The sequence below is a fragment of the Triplophysa dalaica genome, chromosome 1 (assembly GCF_015846415.1).
Source record: "Triplophysa dalaica isolate WHDGS20190420 chromosome 1, ASM1584641v1, whole genome shotgun sequence".
NCBI lineage: Eukaryota > Metazoa > Chordata > Actinopteri > Cypriniformes > Nemacheilidae > Triplophysa > Triplophysa dalaica.
In genome coordinates, this window is record NC_079542.1 from 29,346,773 (window position 1) to 29,371,302 (window position 24,530).

General features: G+C 35.9%; 1 protein-coding gene across 2 annotated transcripts in view; it reads right to left on the minus strand.

Moving 5' to 3' along the window:
- LOC130420821 (phosphofurin acidic cluster sorting protein 1) overlaps positions 1-24,530 on the minus strand; it is a 47,757-nt gene that overhangs the window by 14,857 nt on the left and 8,370 nt on the right. For both annotated transcript variants that reach the window (XM_056748331.1, XM_056748330.1), the window contains exons 2-5: positions 1,827-1,914; positions 821-910; positions 333-458; positions 107-251 (exon numbers count right to left, since the gene is read on the minus strand). In XM_056748331.1, the coding sequence (XP_056604309.1) occupies positions 107-251; positions 333-458; positions 821-910; positions 1,827-1,914 (449 nt within the window). The remainder of the gene's footprint in view (positions 1-106; positions 252-332; positions 459-820; positions 911-1,826; positions 1,915-24,530) is intronic.

Sequence of the window (24,530 nt, forward strand, 5' to 3'; positions counted from 1 at the left end):
TTGTTTATTGTTGAGCTCTTTTATGCAGCAATTGCCAAGCCTCTCTCTAAATAGGACTATCCTGGTAAAATAACCGTCTTTAACATAATCTCTAATAATCTCTCACCATTCATCTTGGTTTTTGGGCCCTCGTGGTCTATGGGTTGACTGGAGAGAGAATAAACTCTGATCTCAGCGACAGGGACAGACACATCCTTCAGCTGACTGTGCAAACCCAGAACTTGAGCACCCTCGGTCGGGTGCTGCATTACCTGACCAAACATTCAATCAATCGATTAATGAAGGAATGGATGATAAAGGGCATTTTAGATGAAAGATATCTTGGTGTTTACCTCCGCCATGTTGATGAGGCCGAGGGCGAGAGTCTTGTAGCCCAGGATTGTTCTGTTCTTGTATCTCTTCCTCCTCTGCAGCATAATCTGAAGTTTGTTGGCGTCTCGTTTAAGGAAGTGAGGATACTGAGAATCAAAAGTTTCAAGCTTTTTAGAGCTGTCAGTGTGGAAAGCAAGGCAATCTATATTAACTGAATAATAGTAAGGAAGTGATCAACTATCTGACGTTCGACCCAGCCCCCTTAAACCTCCATTAGCGAACATCATCTCCCAAAATATGCATTTTAAGGTATGCCATCTTTGTTTTGGGGTATAAAAATATAAATTTGGGGTATATTTTAGTATAAAAATACAGGATTTGAATAACTTAAAGGTGAGTAAATGATGACAGAGTTTTGTTGTTGTTTGTCTGATTCAATGTATGCAGTAGAATTATATTCAGCTAAACCACTTGCACTGTATCCAAGTATGGTTCCATACACACCCACCTGTAGTGAGAATGTGAGTTGCAGGTCTGTTTCTGTCAGACCGGTCGATGGCAACAGGATCTCATTGGAACGAAGGATTCGCTTTGAGCCCTAGAAGTGAGAGAGAGAAAAGGATGAGAGAAAATGATAGGCAGTCAAGAACAGATGGTGAGAAAATCTGCAACTCTCACACCTGACACACTGAACTCAACCAGACAGAGCGAGAGAGATGGGTGTAAGGGGGAGAGTGGGAGAGGTGAAAGAACAGATAAATGAGTAAAAACAGGAAGTTGCTAGTCAGGCTGGTTATGGGTTAAGCTCAACCTTATGTGTTTTTAGGGTATATTTATGCAGGTTGCATTTTTTCCAAAAACAAGACAATGATTTATAGCTTGACAAATAACTTAACACTTGTAAGATATTTCTTATAGTTTAAGAAATGAGGGCCATAAATATAACGTTATATGTGACCCAGGATCACAAAACCAGTTTTAAGTAAAACAGGAACAAAATTAAAATAAGCCAAAATTATCGATTTTTCTTTTATGCCAAAAATCATTAGGATATTAAGTAAAGATCATGTTCCATGAAAATATTTTGTAAATCTCCTATAATAAATATATCAAAACTTTATTTTTGTTAGTGAGTGCCCTGCCAGATTGGCCCTGATTCACAACTTCAAACGGCATTTTCTCAATATTAAGATTTTTTTCACTCTCAGGTTCCAGAGTTGTATCTCAGCCAGATATCGTCCTTCTCTAAAAACTCAAATGAAATCTTATTTATTCCTCTTTCAGATTATGTCAACATCTCAATTTCGAAAGATTGACCCATAAGACTGGTTTAGTTGTCCAGGGTCACATTTCATAATATATATTATATCATTTAAACAACTAAGTAATTACATTATGATAATATATCATATTGTTTAAAAGATTATTTCAAAAGTACATCGTCAATTTTGATTTCACACAGTATAAAAAAGTAATAAATAAAGGCGGGTAAGGAAAGAGGAAGGTGTTAGGACCTGGAGTTTGACGGCGATGACCACAGAGGTCAAGTCTTTATCCAGCTCTTTCAGCATCACAAGCTTCTTCAACGTCAGGTTAAAGAGCCTGCGAACACACAACAACAAGTCATTACATAACCCAAATTCTACAGAGCATCCCCAAGGCCAACCGATCTACACATTTGACTAGAGATCATACATTTTTTACATAAGATTTGAAGCAACAGACACTTAACGCTTACATTTGTTTCGGGGACCTGTTTAATTTGTTCATAATTATTTTTATAATACACTTTATCCATACTTCCAACGTTTTAAGGAGGTTTAATGTTCGCAGGAGGGGCTTTCATCTTTTTTAAAAGGTACGTTATGCATTTCATATACTTTTAGCAAGCCTCCGTGCGGTGGTAAGTGTGGTCATATTGCTTAATTTGTGTTATCATTGTTGAATTGTACGGAAAATGTGCCGGCATCCTGCACAAGTCGTATAAGTGACAGTGTACCCTTGGACAGATGTGGAAGTTTTGACTTTTTTTGTATTAATGATGCTTATTGTGTGCCCTCCCGCTGGGAGCCACTTGCCCTCCTGTTAGTCGTGGTGTGGCGAGATTCCGCCCAGATTACACTCAGAAAAATGATTAAAAACCGCTAAAACATATACGTTCTAGGTTCTGTGATTCTGTACTTTTTCCCAAAGGTGTGTAATAGCACCACCTGCTGTACAACAGTACAAACACTGATTGCCGTAATAACTCGTCTTTGGCGGGGAACTGTTTTTTTTTTAATGAAAAAAGAAAGAGTTAAGCAGTTTTAATAAAAATCTATATTCTAATATCCAATTTTTGTGCTAAAATGTTGCATAGCCATGCCCTGCTACTGAAACCCCTATTGGCTAAAAACCCGGCTCCACATCACAATGAATTTAATATTCAATTCTGATATTCTGATAAACTCTAATTTAGCTTTTTTACGCTTTCGATAACGACAGAAAAGATTTTGTGTCTAAATGTCTAAATGTAAATGATGGTTAATGCAGATCTAAGTCAAAGCAACAGCACAGAAATCTGTGTGTGTGCCATTTTAATCTTGTTTTGAAGAGTGACTCAAGGTTAACGATTGAATTATTTAGAGTTGCTCATGTGATGGCTCCCGAAATAGAGTCTCTTCCGAAAAAAAGCTTCTCACATAGAGATTAGCGATACTTTATAAAAAGGAGAAGCTTTTTAATCAATAATCCTAATAAATAATAAATCCTAAATTAACATTATAGAATTTTTCTACTACAGAACGGGAATAATATAATATTGTAACATTACTTTTTTACAATAACCCAGCTTTATTGCCGTTTATAATAAAAAAATAGCTAATGCTGTAATTTAAATTGCATGTTTAAATGTTTTTCAATTCAAGAATGCTTTGGCATGTTTAAAATATTTCATCATGCAAAAAGCTCTTAAATGAATATGATATATTTTATACTGTGAAGACACTATAATACAGTTCGCCGGTCATTACTGTTAAATAAATCCTGACCGCTTATAGCTGTTCATCACGGCTTTTCAATAAGCAGCCATTGGGACAATTTTAGCCCAGTCAATCATTTTTACATGGCTCCCCGATTTATCTTCATGATATCATGGCACTGACAGATTAGAGCACTTTCCCACCGTTTCTTAGTTCAGATAAAAGGTCCAAATTTGTGCCGAAGTAAATGTGTACATGCTTTTGATGGCCATAGTTCAAGAGTGTTCTTACATTAACCAGTTGTGCCATTTAGGTGGACATATGCACAATGATGACAGGAAAAACAGATCTTGCATTAATGGCGATAAATATTTTAAACACGTTAATATGAAAAAATGAATCACATAAGTAAACGTTGACAGTGCTTATATATATATATATATATATATATATATATATAGTTTGTGCAACTGAAGTGAAGTTGAGACATGCAAAGTCACAAGCCCAATATTGTGAAATCGACAGCAAATTGCAAAAAGGGGTTTCTGGAGATTTTGAAATGCTTTGAGAGCGAATGGCTCCGCTAAATGCTTGACACGAGCATGGAAAGCTAACAGGGCTTTTAGTATGGCGTGTTTAAGTAGGAACACGACCACCCTGAACTAAATGAATATTAAACACCGAGATTAGTCAGGAAACCGCAGAGTAACATCCACTTCCCTCTACGGGCGACTTTGCCGAGATGAATTTCTTGTGTATTTACTGAACTCACAAAAGTTCTGCATTAAGCATTCTTAAATGAAGTGACTCGTAATGTGTCAGATATGATAACTGTATTTATATTTCAGCACAACACGGTTAAACAAAAGCACACATGACCTTACAAGAACGACATGGAACAATCGAGCTGTTACTGGTTTCTTTGATTAATAATATATAAGCCTAACCGCTCTTTGGAGTGTGCGTGTGTGTGTGTGTGTGTGTGTGTGTGTGTGTGTGTGCGTGTGTGGACTAAACTGTGTGCAGTTGAAGGTCGTCATGCCTTTCATGAGAGTTTATCTTCATAAACAATCAAATAAATCAGGTTATTGCAGCAATAAATCTGAAGATAATGGCCACGAGGGTTCATAAAATCAAACAGTGAAGCGCTACTGCATTCAGCCAATGCTGATCAAATAAAGAGTTTTTAGAGTTTTAGTTTAAGTCGGCATGAAAAGCTGAAAATATGTTTTCTTCCCTATTGTGATGAAGGCTTAGAACAAAATGTAGGGCAGGACTCATCCTTTGGGAATTGTTTGGTTCATTGGAAGGCTGGCTATTAGACAGTCAATAGTCTCACCCTCTAGATGAGACATATGTCATGAAGAGATGTGGTTTGGGGGTCAACGTTTTTTTAAAGAAGGCATGATTTAAAATAAAAAAATTATCCCGAACTTTTGTTATATAAGGGGGAATTGTATTCACACTAGCATCATTTAAGTGTTAGAACTGAAAAACGCCCTTCTTACTGAGATTACATCTCCTATTGACACCAGGCCCAGCGAACACCAGGTTCTGGAATGAACCTATCTATGACGACATTGATAGGTTGAACACCGCCTCCACAGAAAGAATATCAACGACTACTTCTCTAGCCCCGTACACTGGTTCACGCTTGACAGAATTATTTTAAGTTTAAATACAAAAACTACATCCAAATCCTACACCTACCTCTCACACCATCCTAGCTATACCCAAACCCTTCCCCACATGACATGATAGGGTTACGGTTGACATTTGCATGAACTTCCCCTACCCACCATCTCTACTGAAGACATTAATATACTTTCTGTACTGTAGCAATACAAAATATACCATTCATTCAGCAGCCTGTTATAAATCCATACAATATGCTCCACCTCCAGCCATGTCACACTCAATGCAGACCAACTGCTGCCACAGACAGAGGTCAAATCTCATGCCTGTAAACTACAGCGACCACCGGCTTCGGCTGAGCCTCCAGGATTTCTGGTAAGTGATGGTCATTTGTCAAATACTCTTTCCAGGGCTACACTGTCCCTTCAGATAAAGGCAACACATGTCATAAATTAAACATAGCTGCCCATGCACAGATGAACATCTGTTCTTTGTTTGAACATTTTGCAGCTGGGACTGATCTGTCAATCTATAAATAAAGAGGTAGAGGTAGGTCTGTTGTCCTTTCGTTATTCTTAAGATATTCTGCTCACATGCACGTAAGCATTTGACCTTGTCAAGGAGCACCCAGTTCACAGGAACACACACACAAAAACACACACACTTCCCCAGCGGCTTCTCATTACATGACTGATTTTCCATGACCTTCAGAGGCGAACACAGATCTTGGAAGAGGATTGAGTTTGTTGTTTCAACACATCTGTCTGTGTATCAGTTTTCTGCCTCTCTCAAGTGCCTGGCCTTCCTTACCTCACCCTCCCGTCTCTCCCTCTTGTTTTCTGTTCTTTCACTGCCCTGTTTTTCATTCAATCCCCTTCAAACATTTTTTATTTCTATCTATTCTCCATCAAAATTATTTTCCTCCTGCATTCCTCCTCTCACCGGGGCGGCACTAGGGGTGGGCTAAGGGGGCTAAAGACCTGAATGTTTTATTACCGTGTCATGTAAGAATCACTTTGGGTCGTTTACATTTTGCATCTTTTTTGGGGCATCTACCCATGGGCAAATGTGTGAGGGGCCTTCTCCGTAAAAAAAAAATATGATCGTCAAAACAATGCAACTTCCCAGCAGCTTCTGTAGTGTAGGCCTAGTGAGAAAGACGCGTGGCAAGTAGTACTGATCATACAGATATTCAAATATGTTTTATCATAGAAATGTTAGGGTCATTCAAACGTGCATGTAAAACAAGTCAAAAACGCTGGCTGCATCGCTTTTTCCTTCTTTCTGGTGCTTGGTCGTTTGCGCACCCTTGGGGTCTGCCGTTACGATTTGAGCGCATCGCCATTTAAATAACAAACCTGAGTAAACAACCGATGTCCAGTAATGCGCAACTCGGTCGCACACAGATGGTGGTGCATCGTTAAAAGTTTTTGCATATGGACCCGGACCTGACTTCCTACGCCACTGTATTTGAAAACATGAGGAGGTCTCTGGGCTAAGCCCCGGATATCCAATCACCTTCAATTCTTTTCATTTTTATAGCTGTTGTAGACCAACGTTTATTGACCAGGATGTCTTTTCTATTGTGTGCTATTTTAGTATATTAAAATCAACTAAAAGCGCATTAAACCCCATCAGACCAATGTATATCAATGATAAAGACCACAGGTGTTTCTGTGGCTTTTAAACCAGTCAGATTCACAGAAGCGCACTCAAAGCAAACAAACTAAGGTGGTGCTGGATAAAAGCCCAATCTATAAATCAGTCAAACACAACAGTCTGAAAGCTTTGGGAAATTCTGGCTAATCCAAACAGCCTTTTCCCTCTGCTTTGAATGGCGTCAAATCGGACTCAGTCAGTGCTTTGATCTTCTGCTGTCTCACTCCATTTTCAGCAACATTAACGCCTCTCAAATGCCCCTAATCAATGCACACTTACAGCTGCCGGTTTACCTCCCCCCCACCCTACTGACAGCACTGTCCTCTGGGTGAATGTGATGAGCCGACACCTCCTGTGTGACACATCCTGTGTGAACTCCAGCGTGGCTCTCAGAGAAATTTCTGCCATCCATCGGTCCTCAGCTTTGTGCGTTTCAACAGGCCATATGTTGTTTACTCGACTACGGGATGGGTATAAATTCCAGCACCAACGTCAAGCTTTGCCATGGGAGAATCTGAGTACTGCTAACATCAAATTACATGCGTAAACAGGGGATCCCTTTGCGACACGTAGAGCCTCAAGAGTTCATATTAGAGGAAAAGATATGCGTACACAGAACTAACATTAGCGCATGCTTTTCCGATGTGTGCGCCTATGTGTGGGTTATCATCAGGCTGGGAAGTGAAGCTGTCACTAACCAGAAGAGGCCAGAGATGACAGCACACGGATCATTTCCCATCTTACTTGCTAAGATTTTCTATACAAAGCCTCTTCTAGTTTTGTAATACCACAATGGGGTTAATAAATGTCTTCTTTAAGGTCCAGTGCGTAGTTCTTTGGAGGATCTATTGACAGAAATGCAATATGTCTTCAGAGGTGTATAAAGACCTTAAGAATTATGTTTTTATTATCTTAGAATGAGCTTTTTCTATATACATAAACCCCGGGTCTCCTACATGGAATTCCCCATGTTGTTTCTAGACCTAAACGAACAAACTGCTCTTCAGACTGCGTTTCCTAAATCCATTCGCCAAAGAAGCAAAACCATGACGACATGTTAGTCTTGTGTCGGCCGCTGTAGTGGATTGAAAGGAAGGGGTGAGCGGCGGAGTGAGCCATTGGTGACAATTCGCAACCTCACCACTAGATGCTTCAATATTTCATACACTCAACCTTTAACTAGTGTGTGTGTGTAACTTTTTCATTCAAATAGATACAAAATGGTATGAGCACCAATGGTGATTTTAAAGGTTTATCCTCATTTGCCCTGAGGAGGAAAATTGATGTGTGTGAGAGAGAGAGAGCGAAAGAGAGTATGTGATTAGTATGCAGGTCACATAATTGCAGAGAAACAGTGAAACTGCAGGACTACAGTACATTGCTAATGCTCATAATACACACACACACACACAGCTGATTTAAAGGAGATCTTTTTAGTATGCATACTTAGCTCTTCCAGACAGTCTCCATTTTTTCCTGGCCATGTGTGTGTGTGCTGTGTAGTCCCTTTTGTTTCATCAATCAGAATTGATCTGCCCCCCTTCCATTACCACATGAGCTTCAAGCAGCTTCAAATTAAAGGAAATAAGTGAATATCTATTCCAAAATAATCTTAATGATGTCTAAGCACAATAAGTCTCACACAAAATAAAACACTGAAAAATATTGAGGTCTGAAATTGTTGAAAAGTGGAGCGATGTTATCAAATCACATCAGAAACTATCAGACAATGAAACACGACACTACACCCCAGATGTCACACTAAACTAACCAGAAGTCATTTCTCAGGCAGATTATCTGTTCTAGATTTCTGTTTAAGATACTTGTGGTTTGGCTTGTTCCTGCCCAGATCAGAAACTATACAACAATTGTTCTCTTGTCACAGCTTTACTGTTATTAAAAATGAAATACAATAAAAAATTCCCCCATTTTCTTCCGACATAAACTACATCAGGGAAACAATATTTGAGTTTCATTTCAGACACTATAGATGACTTTACTTAATGGAATAGTTCACAAAAAATGCCATCTTTTATTTGTCTTTATGTCGTTCAAAACGATGAGTCTTTCTTCTGTGAAGGACAAAAGAGGATATTTTAAAAAAATGTCTCTGTGGCTTTGTGACCATACATAGGAAGTAAACAGGGTTCAATGTTGTTTGGTTAACTACATTCTTCAAAATATCTTCTTTTGTGTTCTGCAGACGAAAGAAAGTCATACCGTTTGGAATGAAATGAGGATGAGTAAATGAGAATGTTTGGGTAAACTATCCCTTTTTTTCCTTCCAATTCAATAACATTTCTGTGCTTTTACAATGTTTGCTTCTACCTTATGCTTCTCCGTTTCACCAAATTCTTATACTTTTGAAGAGAGGACTTCATGTGGAACAAAAATCTAACACTAATTTTTATCCCCTTACCCATTTCTCTTGCTGTAGTCCGCAGACATCATGAGCCTGTCTGGAAGAATTTCCAACAGTATCTAATACATGTTGCTTCTTGATGTGGTCAAGCTTTAAAGACTGCAACATGTAACTACAGTCACACCTTATATGCAATCAGCAAAAAAACGTTCAAACCTACATACGTTTTACCCCAATTATTAACAGTGCTTGCTGGTTCCAGCCTGTCTAAATGGCTCAGACTGAAGAGTCTGAGATGGCACGGGGTCAAGGTGACATCCAGAGCAATGCTGATTGGAAGAGAATCACTCTAATGTGAGCACAAGTGTGTGTCTTCGTGTGGTAGCCTCTTGGGAACAATCAAATGATTTTTCAATTTAGTCTTCATGCTGTAAAGAAATTGGCCTTCAGTCGTCCCCTGTGGAGAAGAGTGTGTGTGTGTCTTGAGTGTTTCATCATAAAAACCAGCACTAATACACTGCGTGTCTGCCAGTGTGATTAAATCTGTTTGTTTACAACGTTTGCCGTGAAAATCAATATGCTGTTAATGCAGGCCATTGAGCTTGTGTGTTTAATTTATTTGTGCGCTAGGGTTGGGAATTGTTCATTTTATCGATTCCGATTCCAATTCCGATTTAGCTTATCGATTTCGATTCTTATCGATTCCCAGTTTCGATTCCCAGTAGAAGTAAAACATTTAGATATAAATTGACTGCAAATATATATATATTTATAAGCTACGTTTTGTGTATATATACACATAGAACAATGTTTTTCTGATTTATTACAATTTGTATTACCATAGTTGAACTACATCATGGTTAAACTGTTGTAACTATAATGAAACTATGGTTAATTTGTGGTTCCTGTGCCTTTTAGTGCAGGTACTATAGTTAAACTGTGCTTACTAAAGTAAAAATATTCATTTTCATAAGGGATTTATTGAGATATCAGCATATCACGCAACGCATGTACTTTTCTGAAAATATGCACACAGGAATTGATACAATTTTAAACACAAGTATCCTATTCCTATTCCTTTTGTTTCCGATCCGATTCCTATCCTTTCGATTCCGATTCCAAATAGGAATTGATTTTTGATTCCCAAAACAATGTATTTTAAATAGTTTTTCCTAAAGCAAGCGTGTTTTTTTTCTATTGCTCATTTTAAAAAACCTCAAACCAAAACAAAGAAATATCTGCACATAACTGTGCTTGTTAGGGCCTTTTTACACCTGTTTTTTTTACACACCTAACTAAACACCTAGTTTACACACCTGGTAATTTTACACATAAAAATTATATTTATATTATAATATTTGCAAATTGCAACCACGTGACGAATAGAAAGGAAATAGCCCTATATATAGAAGTTATTTAAATACATTTCGAAATATAATATCTGAAATAAAGAAGAATGAAATGTCTGTCCGGCTTTCCACCACTGCGATTTCACAGAGACTGTCACAGCCCTAAATTTGATGTTCTATTCAGGCGCAAAAAGACAATTTAGCTTTTTATTTCCGAATTCACAGATAAACTCTTTATTGCAGCTGAACTGAAATGGCAGGCAATGGTATTTTGCTTTATTTGGTTCTATAAATGCAGTTGCATCTAAAAAAAGGCGTGTAACACACGGATCGGAACATTTTCTCCATTGAATAAATACATTGCCCTCGTATCGCGATCCCAATGCTTCAATTCCTAATTTAACATAAATAAAATAATAAAAAGGATGCGTGTCCATAGGAAGCAAAGCACTCCGATGCCGAAAAGTTGCGGGAAGTCGTGACTTTGACGTGTCTGAAGAGCATACGTTCAAGAAGATCAGGTGTTTGTTTGTTCACTGCATTTGTGTGATGAATGTTATATAAACGGTGGATATAAGTGTGGATTTGGAGATCGTTTGAAACTGATATATGGAGACGTCCCAACACTAAAGATGCCGGACATGAACCGCATGCGGTGAGTGAAACTGATGTCTGTGTTTTGTTGACAATGTGCTTTAGTTCAGCCTCCCCTTTTGTGTAAAGCAGAATATTTTTTGCCCAGCAAAACTATTGTTGAATAAAGTATATTATTAAGATTGTTTTGGTATTTATTTGAGATACATTATGGTTTGTATTAATCGAGCAACAGAAAAGTAATCGTTAGACTAATTGTCAAATCAGGCGTTAGGTTAGTCGACTAATCGATAAAATAATTGCCAGATTAATCGTTTAATAGATAATTGTTTACCCCCAGCCCTAGTTTAGAACCCGTTCTGGTTGGCCCAAGGACCAAAAAAGACGACGCTGTTATCTTGATTTTGGTTGGGCAAATTAATCCAGGTGCTGGATCAAAGACGTTTCCGACGCTCGAGAGTAGACACCTAAAACCCCCAAATAAAAAAAACACTTTGGATTAAAACAATTCACATATATTACCTATTTTTGATTCAAGCGGCGAATTTCGTCTGCAGGTATGAATCATGTGTGCATTTGTAATTGAGTGGCAATACAAAATGCAATTATGCAACTAACATTGTACATTACAATACACTGTACAAACACTATATTGGTGACTTTTGATTGGATAAGTACCACTTACTTTTGTTTGTATCTAAATCCAGTAATGAAATAAATGATTTGTCTGCGTTTGTCTAAGCTGTTGTTGCCGTCTCTGTTTAATAAACAAACTATTGAACCAAAAACGATAAAGCGTCTAATTTTCCCAGTCGTCTGATGTCCTGCGGCTCTTCCTCTTATTTTCCAGACTTTTTCTTTCATTATCTGCTGCTCTGTTCTTCCTAATAGTGCGTTTGGCCGTAGAATTTTTATGTCCCGTTTCTTTGAGTTGTCAACCAAAAAAAACACACCATTCATATCACCTGTCACCTTCAGAGTTTGACTCCGTGGTCAAACTTGCCCCGACACAAAAGGCGAAATCTCACTTTGAACATTTCTAATCAAATACTGTAAACTATTTTCATATTTCTGTACTACTTTCAGTGCATGTAAACATTTATTCTAAACATTTAACATATATATTGTAATGCTAAGAATGAAAATAAGAATTTTAGAAAGTTGCATAATTGAGAACTGACCTATGACAGCAATTTTCTTCTTGGTGTGACAAACACTCATCTCTACCTCAGCAATTTCACAAGCAAATACTTTTACTCATCTACGGAAAAACAAGCACACTTTCTTTTTTTGTCATTTGGCAGACGCACTTATTACAGGGACAATCCCCCTGGAGCAACGTGGAGTAAAGTGTCTTGCTCAAGGACACACTGGTGGTGGATGCTGGGATCGAACCAGCAACCTTTGATTTACCAGTTCAGTGGTTTAACCCACTAGACCACCATCTCTTGCAAGCATGCACGCCATGCACGCCATGCACGCATGCATACATGCAGGTACACAACCAGATACATTTGAGGTACCTACTTTGTGGTATTCGAATTCTGCGAAATCTTCACACCTCAGCTGAACTAGGTACGTTTATCTCAGAGGGATCATATTAAGTTCTAAAATTTTACTTTTTAAAAGGCCACTTATAATCTTATTAGCATTTTCTATCAGACCCCTTAGATTTAACTGTTTCTTTTGCCAATGATAAGGAGTCTAAACGTTAATTACATTTTTTAAAGGGATAGTTCATCCAAAAACAATAATAATGTCATCTAGCCACCCTAATTTAATTACAAACCTGTATATGACTCTTTCTTCTGTGGAACACAAAAGAAGATATTTTAAAAAAGAAGATTTGCATCTACAAAATGGAAGTCAATGTGGCTTCAAGGCTGTTTAAGTTACCAACATCTTTCAAAATATATTTTGTGTTCTGCAGAAGGAAGTCAGACAGGTTTAGAATGACGTGAGGGTGAATAACTGCTGAAAAATTGTTGTGTGAACTCCTTTATTGCCATTATTGCACTGCTTTATGAATTTCTGACACATCAAGACACGCAACAACATGTCAACTCGAATTTTCAGGTAAAACAGTAAAGTATGATTATAGCCTGACAACACAGATTTATTCACAATCAGGAAAAACGATAGAAACATGGAGATTGTGTATTTCTTTTTCTGTGGCTGTAAACCTGTCCCCTGGGGACAACTCCTGCCATCTGTACAAATGCAATTTCACAGCTGGGTCATCGGTAATGTTGCCATGACAACAAGATCAACTGATTATGTTATTATAAGCGATCAAACTAATCAAACCACAAACCCGCAAATGGTAATCAAAGGAATTTTCTGAATATTTCAACATATTTTGTGATTGTCATTTAAATAGCAATTTTTCATATAAAGCTTTTATATTGCCACTCCTTAGATATCAAACATAAAATCATGATAAAAGAGCAGCTTTCATATTCAACAGTGCTAAAATAAAACAGCAGAGCTTCTGTTTTACACAACAATATTTCACTTCACTGGGTTTAAATAAGTGTGAGTTAGAAGCAAGCCGAGACTAAAGTGGAGCAGGGAAGTCCAGGTGTGAACGCAAAGTGTGTTGTTTTTTAAAGTTCAACTCGAGTGTGAACACCCATGAAGAGTAACTAATGCCAGCAAAACATGGGCTTGTATCTGCATGCAATAAATACTTTATCCATAGGTGAAAAACAGGATATAAAGTATAACCAATGCAACGCAAACAAAAGAGCATAAAAAAGTGAATGAAATTATTTTTAACTAAAATAAAATAATTAAGTTTGTGCTTTACCACACACAGAAAATATTCAAATAAATTTTATTTAATAGGACTTTTCACAATTTTCATTATTTTAAAGCAGCTTAACATACATCATAATTAAAAAAGTATTATTAATAATAATAGTAGTACTTGCGGGAAAGTACTTAATACCAGAATATGGTAAGTTTTTCTCTTTGCAATGTACACTGATGAAACTTAACTGAATAAATGTTATATTGTACCGGAAATGGTATAAAATAATACGATAGAAAAATATTGTAACAGAAAATAATGGTAATACAAAAAATATAACAATAATAAAAATAGTCAAAATAACACAATAATATAAAATAAATTTGGTTTTGTATTAAAAAATCTAAATTATTTTAGCTGATGAAATTATTTAAAGGGGTAAATCTAAGCTGGGTTCTTATTTAGTTCAACACTTCTGTTCCAGACACCTGTTACTCTTTTCGTAAAACCTGAGTTACATTTACCGGCTAGGTAAATACGCACCTTGAATGCATCATCATGCATTATCATAATAAACATCAAATATATAGTACTTCTATGACTACCGTTGCACATTTTTTTGTTAATGATTTTGTATCTTTTCAATGATGTGTGCTGGAAATGGCATAATACACCCATGCAGCTCAATGCAATAAATGTTGTTTGTTAAGTGACATGAACAGAATATGCATTCATACGTACAAAAACAAGCTAAAGTAAAGAGCTGTAGGAACGTGGATAGCGTACACACACATATACACGCACACATTCACTATAACAGGCTAATTACACTATAAAGTTAGTGGGGAAATGCATCTACACACAAGTCCAACTGACATTTTGCTCAATCCGTGTTTAATGGACTGTGTACAATAGACCCGTGGCCTTCGCCAAGTGTAAACTCCAAGCTGACAAAGCGCAGTCCTCCTTTCCTTTTTCCTCTCCTTCCGCAATAACCATTATTCCCGTCTTGAACAGCGCTCACGGGAAGGACGAGTCAGTTTCTTTCCGTCCTCAGTGGCAATACACTCGTGTCAAACTCATCTCCCAAGACACATTAATAGCCCCAGGGCCATGTTCATATCAAACACTCGATTTTTGCTCAGCTGAACAGACACACACATAAATGGGGCTAGCAAAGTCTTTAACCTGGGTAACTGTTTGAGACTAATGTTAACTTTATTAAGCTATTGTGTTTATTGATGATAAAAAGAATGTCAAAAAAAGAATATAAAAAATGTCCAGATCATTATACAAAAATGAATAAACAAATATTATGTATGTATATATATAATAAATAAATATTTATTTATTTAATATTATTTTATTTTATTTATGTAGAAAACATTTTGCAATTAGTTTTCAGGATAATTTTAATGTAATGCAAATGTTGTATATATATCTTTTTTTTTATATGGAATTTAAATATGGACTTTTCTTTGTGAGGTTTTTCAGTGACGCCTTTCTAAGGCGTGTGTTTAGAACAGATAAGAGATGGTACGGAGACACATGTACGTCATGGAACTCCAACACCAAAATCAGATATCTCTCATAATGTAAACTTTAAAAACAACCTGTGCATGATTCAAGCTTCAGTTTAGCCGTGCTTTCATTTAAAACAGATTAAATCATTGTTTGAAGTTCCCAGGGTCTAGTAGGTGCGGTATTTTAAACCTTTTTCCCAAAGCAGATGTCAAATTTCCAACTGGCCTTTCTTTTATATTAAAAAGTTGCTCGGAACTGGGCATGTTAAGCAGTTCATAAGTGGCATAATACTTTTGAGTTATTACAAACAGATATTACTCCAAAAAATTGCCAATTCACAATTCAGATTTGTGGTAAACCTTTGCTTATCGCAACTCCATGCATAGCAATGTTTGTAATGCTTGTACTGAATACAGCATTTTAACTAATGACTTGAACTATGAAGAGATATCAGGACTGCTGCTGATATCTTCAAGCCAAAACATACGATTTGTTGACACAGTTACAGGATTCTAGAAAAGTATTAGTGGTGCCATTGAAATTGTAATAGTTTTAAGGTATTATGAACATATTTATCAAGATTGCATAGGTAAAAAAAAACGAATAACTAGACATTATTATTTATTTATTACTATTTGTGGCGGGCAAGTAAACTTTTTGTCAGGGCCAGTAAAAATGTAGAAATTATTGTATGCATAATTGTAGTATTTCGGTACGATACACATTTGCGATATACTACAATATTTTAAATAGAAAATTTAACATGAAATAAAACATGCTGTGTACCACCTGGGGTTTTCTGTAAGGATAAGTGTAAAAACATCCCTTAACATTGCAGAGTGGCTATGATGTGCAATTTAAGATCAGAGGTTTGCTATCCCAAACTGTTGATTGCGCCCCTCAAGTGGGTAGCACAGGGGAATAAGGTGGGTAACGCAAGTCACTTGACTGTTGTGGTGCATTACAGTTAAAACAATGACCATGGGCAGTATAAACCCCTAGTTCATCCGTGCTGTAAATGCGCTGGTGTCACATCCGTGAAAGCACAATAAATGTCATTGTTACGTTTTGGAATAAACGTTTTGTCTAATGCAATTCAGTAGCCAAGTGACTTTGTGGGTCATGACTTGCGAAGCTTACAAACAGAATTTATTTTACATAACTCATAACTCCATGACTTATTTTTAAAACCAAAGCACACCCACACATCAGCTCTGAGAGCTCGAAGTGTTCTTATATTTTTCGCCCTGCTCGCTTCCACTTACTTTTGGCCGTATGTATATGACATGATTTTTTTATATCGATAGAAGAGGTATCGCTATCGGAAAAATATATCGCGATGGTTACATTAAATATAATATAGTTTTGCACCGTCCAAGATTTTCAGGGACTTTATGGTGTGTATTTGTGCATAGTTTTTAGGCTTATATTCCTGGAAGTGCAAAAATTTTCAACTTTAGTTGAGAAAACATAGTGAGGAATTTATTTAAGGTTTATAAAAATATATAAGCCTTTAAGTTCAGCTATAAATAATTTTAAAGTAAAAAATGCTATAGGGATGAGTAACGATTTTCGAATATTCAATTAGTTGATTTAATTATATAACATCGAATAGTGTGTGCGATTGTCGTTTAAAAATAACAAAATAACAAAAACAATTCAACGTGTTTTCCTTGTTGAATTCGGTGGCGGCACGTTTAGGTAACCAGAGGGTGGCGCTGCTAAAAAACGCACCGAAAAGCTGTCAAGGACAACTGAAGAAGTCTCACGCTCACTAATATTACGTAGGTTATTTACACTGTAGACTTGTGTGGCATATACAGTAACTTGGGATAATGTTAAATATGAGTTCTTTGTGGGGTCCTTTATAAAATTTATGAAAATGAAGTGCAGTGTTAACTCGACGATTGCCTATTATAGGTCAAAAGTTTAAACTATTCAATATACAATTGCAGACTTTTTGAAAGTTTCAGATAAAAACACACTAACCGATCAAATCTCCAGAAAAACTTTCTGCAACAAGCCCAGACTGAAAATCTGGGCAAATTCTGAGCAAAGGTCTTGTAGTGTATTTTAGCCTTAAGATGGTCGCTAAAGATATGTTTCCCATCAGACACTGTAAGTGCCATCATTCAAGCTGTTTGTAATATGTTTTGTCATTTCGTTATGTTTATTATATTAATATGTTTCAGCAAGTTATTCTAAAATTACTATATGGCTTGAGTTAAAATGGCTTATTCCCTAATTAATTAAACAGCTTGTCATCAAACAATTGGAAAGCATGAATGGTCTCTCTCTCTCCCTCTTTCTCTCTGTAAATGTGTGAGTACTGTACTGTAGCCTAAACCAGCGTGGATACAGCCTATATGCGTGCATGCGGTGGAGAGGTGAGACTTTTTTCGAAGAATTCCCAGCGAATATCAAATATAATTTTTATTATATAATTAATATTATTTATCCATTCCTAAAATGCTACCGTGTGCATGCAAACAGAAAGGCGTTTATGACTGCTAAATGCAATTTTTTGATATTCAACTAAAAAGTCCACAGCATTAAGATGAAGTGCAAAGTTTTACTGCATAGTAGATCTAATTTTGTCCATTCTGTTATATCAAAAACGTGTTACACTACCTCAACCTCTATAATATTAGGATCCGCTATATAGGGAAATGAGTAAACAAGCTATCTATTGATAAGCGGTGAAGACTTCTCAAACCTTGCTTAATGATGAAACAGAAACACAAAAACGCACATGTACAGAGAGAAAGGGAAAGGCAAAGAGAGAGAGGAGAGAGAGGGCGAAGAGAGATAGAGAGCGAGCGAGAGACAGAGAGAGAGAGACCATTATTTCTATTGCTCCTAACATATTTCAAGTTACTATTTGTAACTTTTGCCAGTATATCGCCACCTTTGTTGGCTTTAAAAAAATTTACCAATAATTTGTAATGTTTAGGTACATTTTGCTGCATCTTTTGGCACAATTTGCTTTTTACGCAGCCAAGCTTTAAATTCATCTGTCATCCAATTTATCAGGCCAAAAAAACACATTGAAACCGAATAACAGAGAAAGAGAGAGATCGGGGGAGAGAGCTGTTCTCTATCACAAAATGAGCTGATATCCTGTGGCTCAGATCCACTGGCAGTGAAGAATGCAGCTCCGTTGCTCAATTTCAACACCAGCTGAGACATGTCTGAGAAAACAGGGTGTGGAGAACAACAGAATGCCTCACACTGTAGAGAAACAGCAGCACCCATTCGAACATAAACATATATACACACAAATGCAGAACTGTATTTTTTTATTCTGCTGGCATTAATTTGAACAATGACATCATAACATGAAGTCCATTTGAATGATGACTTCATAATTTATCCTCGGTCTTAGTAGTGATATCATAACCGAAGTGGAAAAAACATCCCAGCTTGGATTTTGACGTCATAAGCCACTTCCACATCCCAGAGGCAAACATGAGGTTTATGACAGTCAATTAGTTTGAACTGTCTCTCTCTTTCTCACACACACATAAGCCCATGAAAAAGTGTTACACTTGTTCATAAAATTCACTACAGGATCAGATGTGTTCTGTAATCCATCAATAAATCATAAAAACACCACCTCTTAAAAAAATATGTTTTTGGCTGCCTTCCACAAAGGCCAATGCCAACTATTGTTCAATGTTCGTTTTAACCGATAGCCAAATATTTTCAGGAGTGAAGGAGAACACGCATTCTGACTCTATTTTAATACTGAATGCCTTCTTTTTATGATTTTAAAGACCAAAATACTGTATACAGCACTGTATATTAATCTTCATGTCATTTACATGGCTAATTTCAGAAATAAGTTAAAAAATATTAAGGCAATTGAGAGAACTAGAAAGAAAAGGGAAGAGCATAAAAGTGTACTGAAGATATGGACGAACTGTCCTTGAGTCTGTAATATCACAAGTCAGATCTCGATGTTCTGAATGATTGAAGACCTGCAGCTGATGTTTCACTGTGTTAGTGGGTCAGTGTGCCGCTAACCTAAAATAATGCCAGAATGTGTGTGAATCACTGAAAAAAATGTGTAAATGGTGACATGAAATTAATGAAACTCAAAGGACACAATTGTGGGCGCAGGATGTCAATAAATGACTTGGGGTGTGTGGGACCCATTTCAATGTGTTTTTTTAAATGCAGACCTTAATATTTATTCCAGCTATGCATATCATTGTTTTTTATTTAACAAAAAATAGCACAAACGGGGCTCTAGAATAACATTTGAGAGATGGTGGCACTCGTGATACAAATTATTCAGTTGGTGGCACCAGCCCTTAAAGGAGGCATGAATTAAAATCCAAATTTTAACCCCAGCTTTTGTTATATAAGAGGGAATTGTATTCACGCTAACATCATGTAAGTGTCAGAACTGAAAACGCCCTTGTTACTGAGAATACATCTGTTAATGACACCAGGCCCAGCGAACGGCAGGTTCTGGAATGCACATATCTATGACGACATTGATAGGTTGAACACCGCCTCCACAGAAAAATATCAACGACCACTTCTCTAGTCCCGCCCACTGGTTCGCGCATGTCAATTCTTAGTAACACAAGTGCCGCGGAACCAGATAGAGCGAGCAGGCAATAAACAAACTTTTTGGTCTTGGAAGAAAACAGTCGCTGAATAAACTTCCTTTGGATTCCAATATTAGGAATGTGTGGTTAAAGTTTATTTTTAAAGACGATCCAGCTCATGTGGGAAAAACATGCATGGTTTGTTTGTTTAATTTCTCCAAGGATTCCTTCGTGAACAAGACATAGGTCAACACTGAATTTGTAGAGAGTTCAAAATTAAAAGACATTAATGTGCCTTGAATATTGGATCTGATAGGAATGGCGCAGCAATCTATGCGTGTAAAACATTTTTGTACTATGTGTCACTATTGCTTTGTTAGAGATCGCTTGTTGTGCCCTGAGCACTATTCGCATGAGATTAGTATTACCTGGGGACCTCTAGTCATTTGTATTAACTGCAGAGGTTATCTGTGATCTTAAGCCTGTGCGAATCGGGATCTCTGTTATTTGATGGGCTCATATGTACTTTGTCAAATTAAAATGTGACCTCATACACCAGTATAAAACAATAAACAAGGCCAGTTCATCACACCTTTAATTTGATAGCACCAGAGTGGTGGGGTGAGGTAAAAAAAGAATCCCTAAAACGTCATTGAAATATTTTTAATACATTAATAAATCAATTAGAAATTAATACAAATCATTGTTTATGATTGAATTATTTTATTGTATATGTAAACTCTCTTTCAACACTTTACCATATTTAAAGCTCAACTATTATAAGTGAACACAATTCCTTTAATATCAGTGAGTGTTGTGGACCCGTCTTTTGTTGTTTGATGAACATTATGAACAGAGAATTGTTCTTTTTTTATGGCAAGATCTTTATTATGCTGCTGCCCCTTTAAGAGCTCGCGCAATATACTGGAACACACATGTGACTTGTTTCCCAACTGTTTGGTCACGAAAATTAATACCTTTATTTCTTGTAAATATGGGAATTTTTAAGTATTTCGTGTTTATATGTCCGTGTCAGAGTAAGATGGCATTAAAGAGAACTCTGTTTGGTATTTTGTGCTCTTGACTCTCTGGGCAAGCGCATATCTCAAACAACCCGCGAGACCTGAAGGCTTTTAGTGATTATTCTTCATGAAAAATGAATTGATACACTTTGGCTTCTATCTATAGCGACTTACAAAAAAATAGAATTTAGCGTGATGTATAAAATTTTGTATACTTTGCAGTATTGTAAGAGAGCTTTATACAATAGTTTATTGCTTAATGTTTAAGCACATGTTTTGTACAATAGCTTACTCGCAACACATTTCGTTATGTTTGCTGTTTTGTACCTTAGCTTGGGAACTTCTTGTATTCTGCAAAGTTAATTCAGTTGCAAGACTGAGCTATCTTTTATGTGTAGGAAAAACAACTTTTTTGACGTTTTTACATTTGTATGCCCGTGTTGATTTTAAAACTGAAAAAAGCTGTCCAACTCGATCTGCGACAATTGGCCATGTAACACAAACATAAACATCATATACAGGAACTAATTGTCACAAATATTGACTACTAGTTTAAGTTAGTTTCTTTTGAATATCTGTAAAAATAAATCTCATGAGAGAATCATTACTATGTGCTAGTCCGAATTGCAAAATGTAAAATTAGTAACCTACTTTTTTTCAATGTAAATGAATGTCAAAACACATCACTACGAAACCTAACCGTTCCTTCAAAAATATAGGCAACGATTAAAAAAGATTGGCATTCCAGACTATCCGTTTAATGACAACTTGTGAACACATTTAATTAGTATTCTCAAAAAACAAACTTCATACCGACAGGACGTACTCAGCTAGCTGTTTTATTTTTTTCAGGAAAAGATGTGTCTCAATGTAACTTCACAAACTGTATTCAATTAGGATTATCACAATTATAACAGACTTTTTAAAATTATAACAATTCATAAACACACTTACAGATTAAGTAATGAATGGTGCATTTAATCAGCCCACGTGTGTGCATTAAGCCTTTGTAATGAGCTTTGGGAATTCAGTATGTCAGTAGTTTTATGGCTCAAGCGTTGAGTCACATGGCGTGCTGAGCGTTGTTGTGACACTGTGCATATGTGGCAGCTGTGATTAACTGTGTTAGTATCTCACCGATCCAGTAGGTCAGTGCTGAAGGGTTAATGGTGACTGCATGAGTGGTAGTTACAGTGTCACCACAGCCATCGTGAATAGATGCATCAGTTAAAGCGCATCTTGGCAGTCAACGGAGTAAAGTAGCTTTGTTTTGGGTATAGTTTACTACAATATCAGAGCTGCACAGAGTGTAAACATTTTTATTTTTACGATTTTTATAAATGTCAAGTTTTATATGTAATTGAATTACATTTAATGTATTTTTAATGTTTTTTACATTTAATATTCACCTGCTGGAATATTACAGTTTACTGTTATTATGTAATTTTACAGTGTAGTTATGACCAAATATTACTTCTCTAAAGTAAATTTATGATATTGTCATGATCATTTATGTCAGTGAATTAAATATCGTGTTTCTGTTTTACTGCTTCACACAAATACGCAAAATGAGAATACGTACACTTTGCATACTGTAGGTCACTTTGAATAAGATCAACAGACAAATGTATAAATATAAGTGGGTACATTCAAACCAAGCTGAGAACCGTGTTTCCCATCTATTTGACAGCTGTTTTATAGATCAGTAAATCAAGGGTCAACCTTACATTTGCCCAGCATGAAAAACAAACTGTTAAATAATTTTAAATAAATTATACACTTAAAAAATGGTGCTATATAGCACTAAAAGTGGTTCTTTGGCTCGTAATCATAGGGCTCTTTGAAACCATTTGTTCCCCCAAATTCAGTTTTATTATTGACCAATATCTGTATTTCCTTTTATTCTTTTCTGAATTCCGTGTTTTCCGTCTTTTACTGTATAATATTAAGAAATATATTTGCCCGCATGAAAAAATACTTCTGTAATCTATAGGATTCACTTATGAACTACATTAAAAAACCTACTGTGGATACTTTAAACCATACAGGTGAAAGATTTTAAAGCCACCCTGCAACGACGTGTCATGCATTCTGACTTCTTTACAATGTTAACGTGCTGTCTTCTCATGCTTAACATGGTCAACTTGTCAATTAACGAGTTGGGCGTATTATGTTGTATTTATGTGCTTGGTACACTCCCCCAGCGACCGTACAGTTTTCGGGGAAAATAATTTGAACATATAAAACTGTTATATTATATCATAAAAAAAGATTTTTCGAATATTGGTTTATTTAAATTAAGTTAATAATGACGTCATTTATTACGTTTTTATTTAGTCTCAATTTCACATCAAGCGTATAAGTATCATTGCATATTCATAAAGCATCAATATTATAGGCTGTATGTAGGTTTTTAATTTGGAAAAAATAGAAAAATAAAAACTGCATTCAAACCTGCCCAAAACAGTATATGCAAAAAACCCTGACAAATCAAAGTGAACAAAACGCAACGTATATTGACCGTCTTTGATATATGTTTATCTTGTTTAGTATGATCAGGACAGCATCAATATTGTTTTCTTTATCGATCACAGTCAGTATTTGTGTTATTGAATTGAATTATATGAATTTGATTTGCATCAATAAATAAGGTAGGCCTATTTATTTCGACTAACGTAAGAATCACAGCGCATTTTAAATCATCAAAAAAACATCCTTGCGACTTTATTTATAGGCTGAAACTTGAAGGCCACGACACTATTTGAACTTCTAGAAGGAAAATCCTTGCGTTTAGGTTTGGAAAAAGGTGTCAGTCTTATGTTAAGGCCAAATTCATTAACATTTGTTGCAGTGAAATGTACATTTTCATGTTTCTAATTGTTGAAATTAGCATTACTTAATATATTTTAACGAAAGAATATGAATTTATTTAGAAAAACCGCTCCGAACAAGTTATGGTAATAAATGAATTATTGGTAATCATTTAATATGACGTTGGCATATTTTAACGAATTCTGGCTCACCAGTTTAAAAAAATGTTAATATGTTGATGTGTCCGGATATTCGGTGTGTAAACTTAAAATATTTAAACTAGCTTGCGATCTGAGTGAACAAAGATATAGGAACACATAAATATAATTTTTATATTTTCTGTATATTATAGAACGTTATAAAGACGTGACAACTCTAAGGTCTTCTTTAGGGGTAACTTAACCTTGTGGTGATGCAGTTTTATTATTATGAAAAATATGAATATTCGAATAGCATTTGTAATATTTGAATATTTATTGCGGATCGAATATTCGAATATTCGTGCACATCTCTAATATAAACGGTGGATATAATGCTGGATTTGGAGATTGTTTGAAACTGATATATGGAGCCGTCCTAGCGCTAAAAGATGCCACGTGCCGTATGTTTTCGGAAACGATTGTAAAGCTGTATCTATCTTTTATAAATGTTATCAAACAAAATACTCTTCGAAGATAAAAGGTAATCAATACTACTCTATAGGTACTCAAGATTAATATGAGATTTGCATAAACCCTGTGTGTTAAGCCCACTTTAAAAATAGGTTATAATGTACTTATAAACCATCTTAGCAGTGTATTTTATTTTATTTAGTTTTCAGGTCTACATAAATTTAAGTACTATTTTTAATAAAATATTTTTTTTATATGTGCCATTTTAATAATTTAACTGGCACATTAACTTCCATTTACTAAAGTAAATAATATACTTTGTGGTCGAATTATTAAAAAAAATGTAAGGGTAATGGTGTTGTAAAATGTGAAAGGTATAA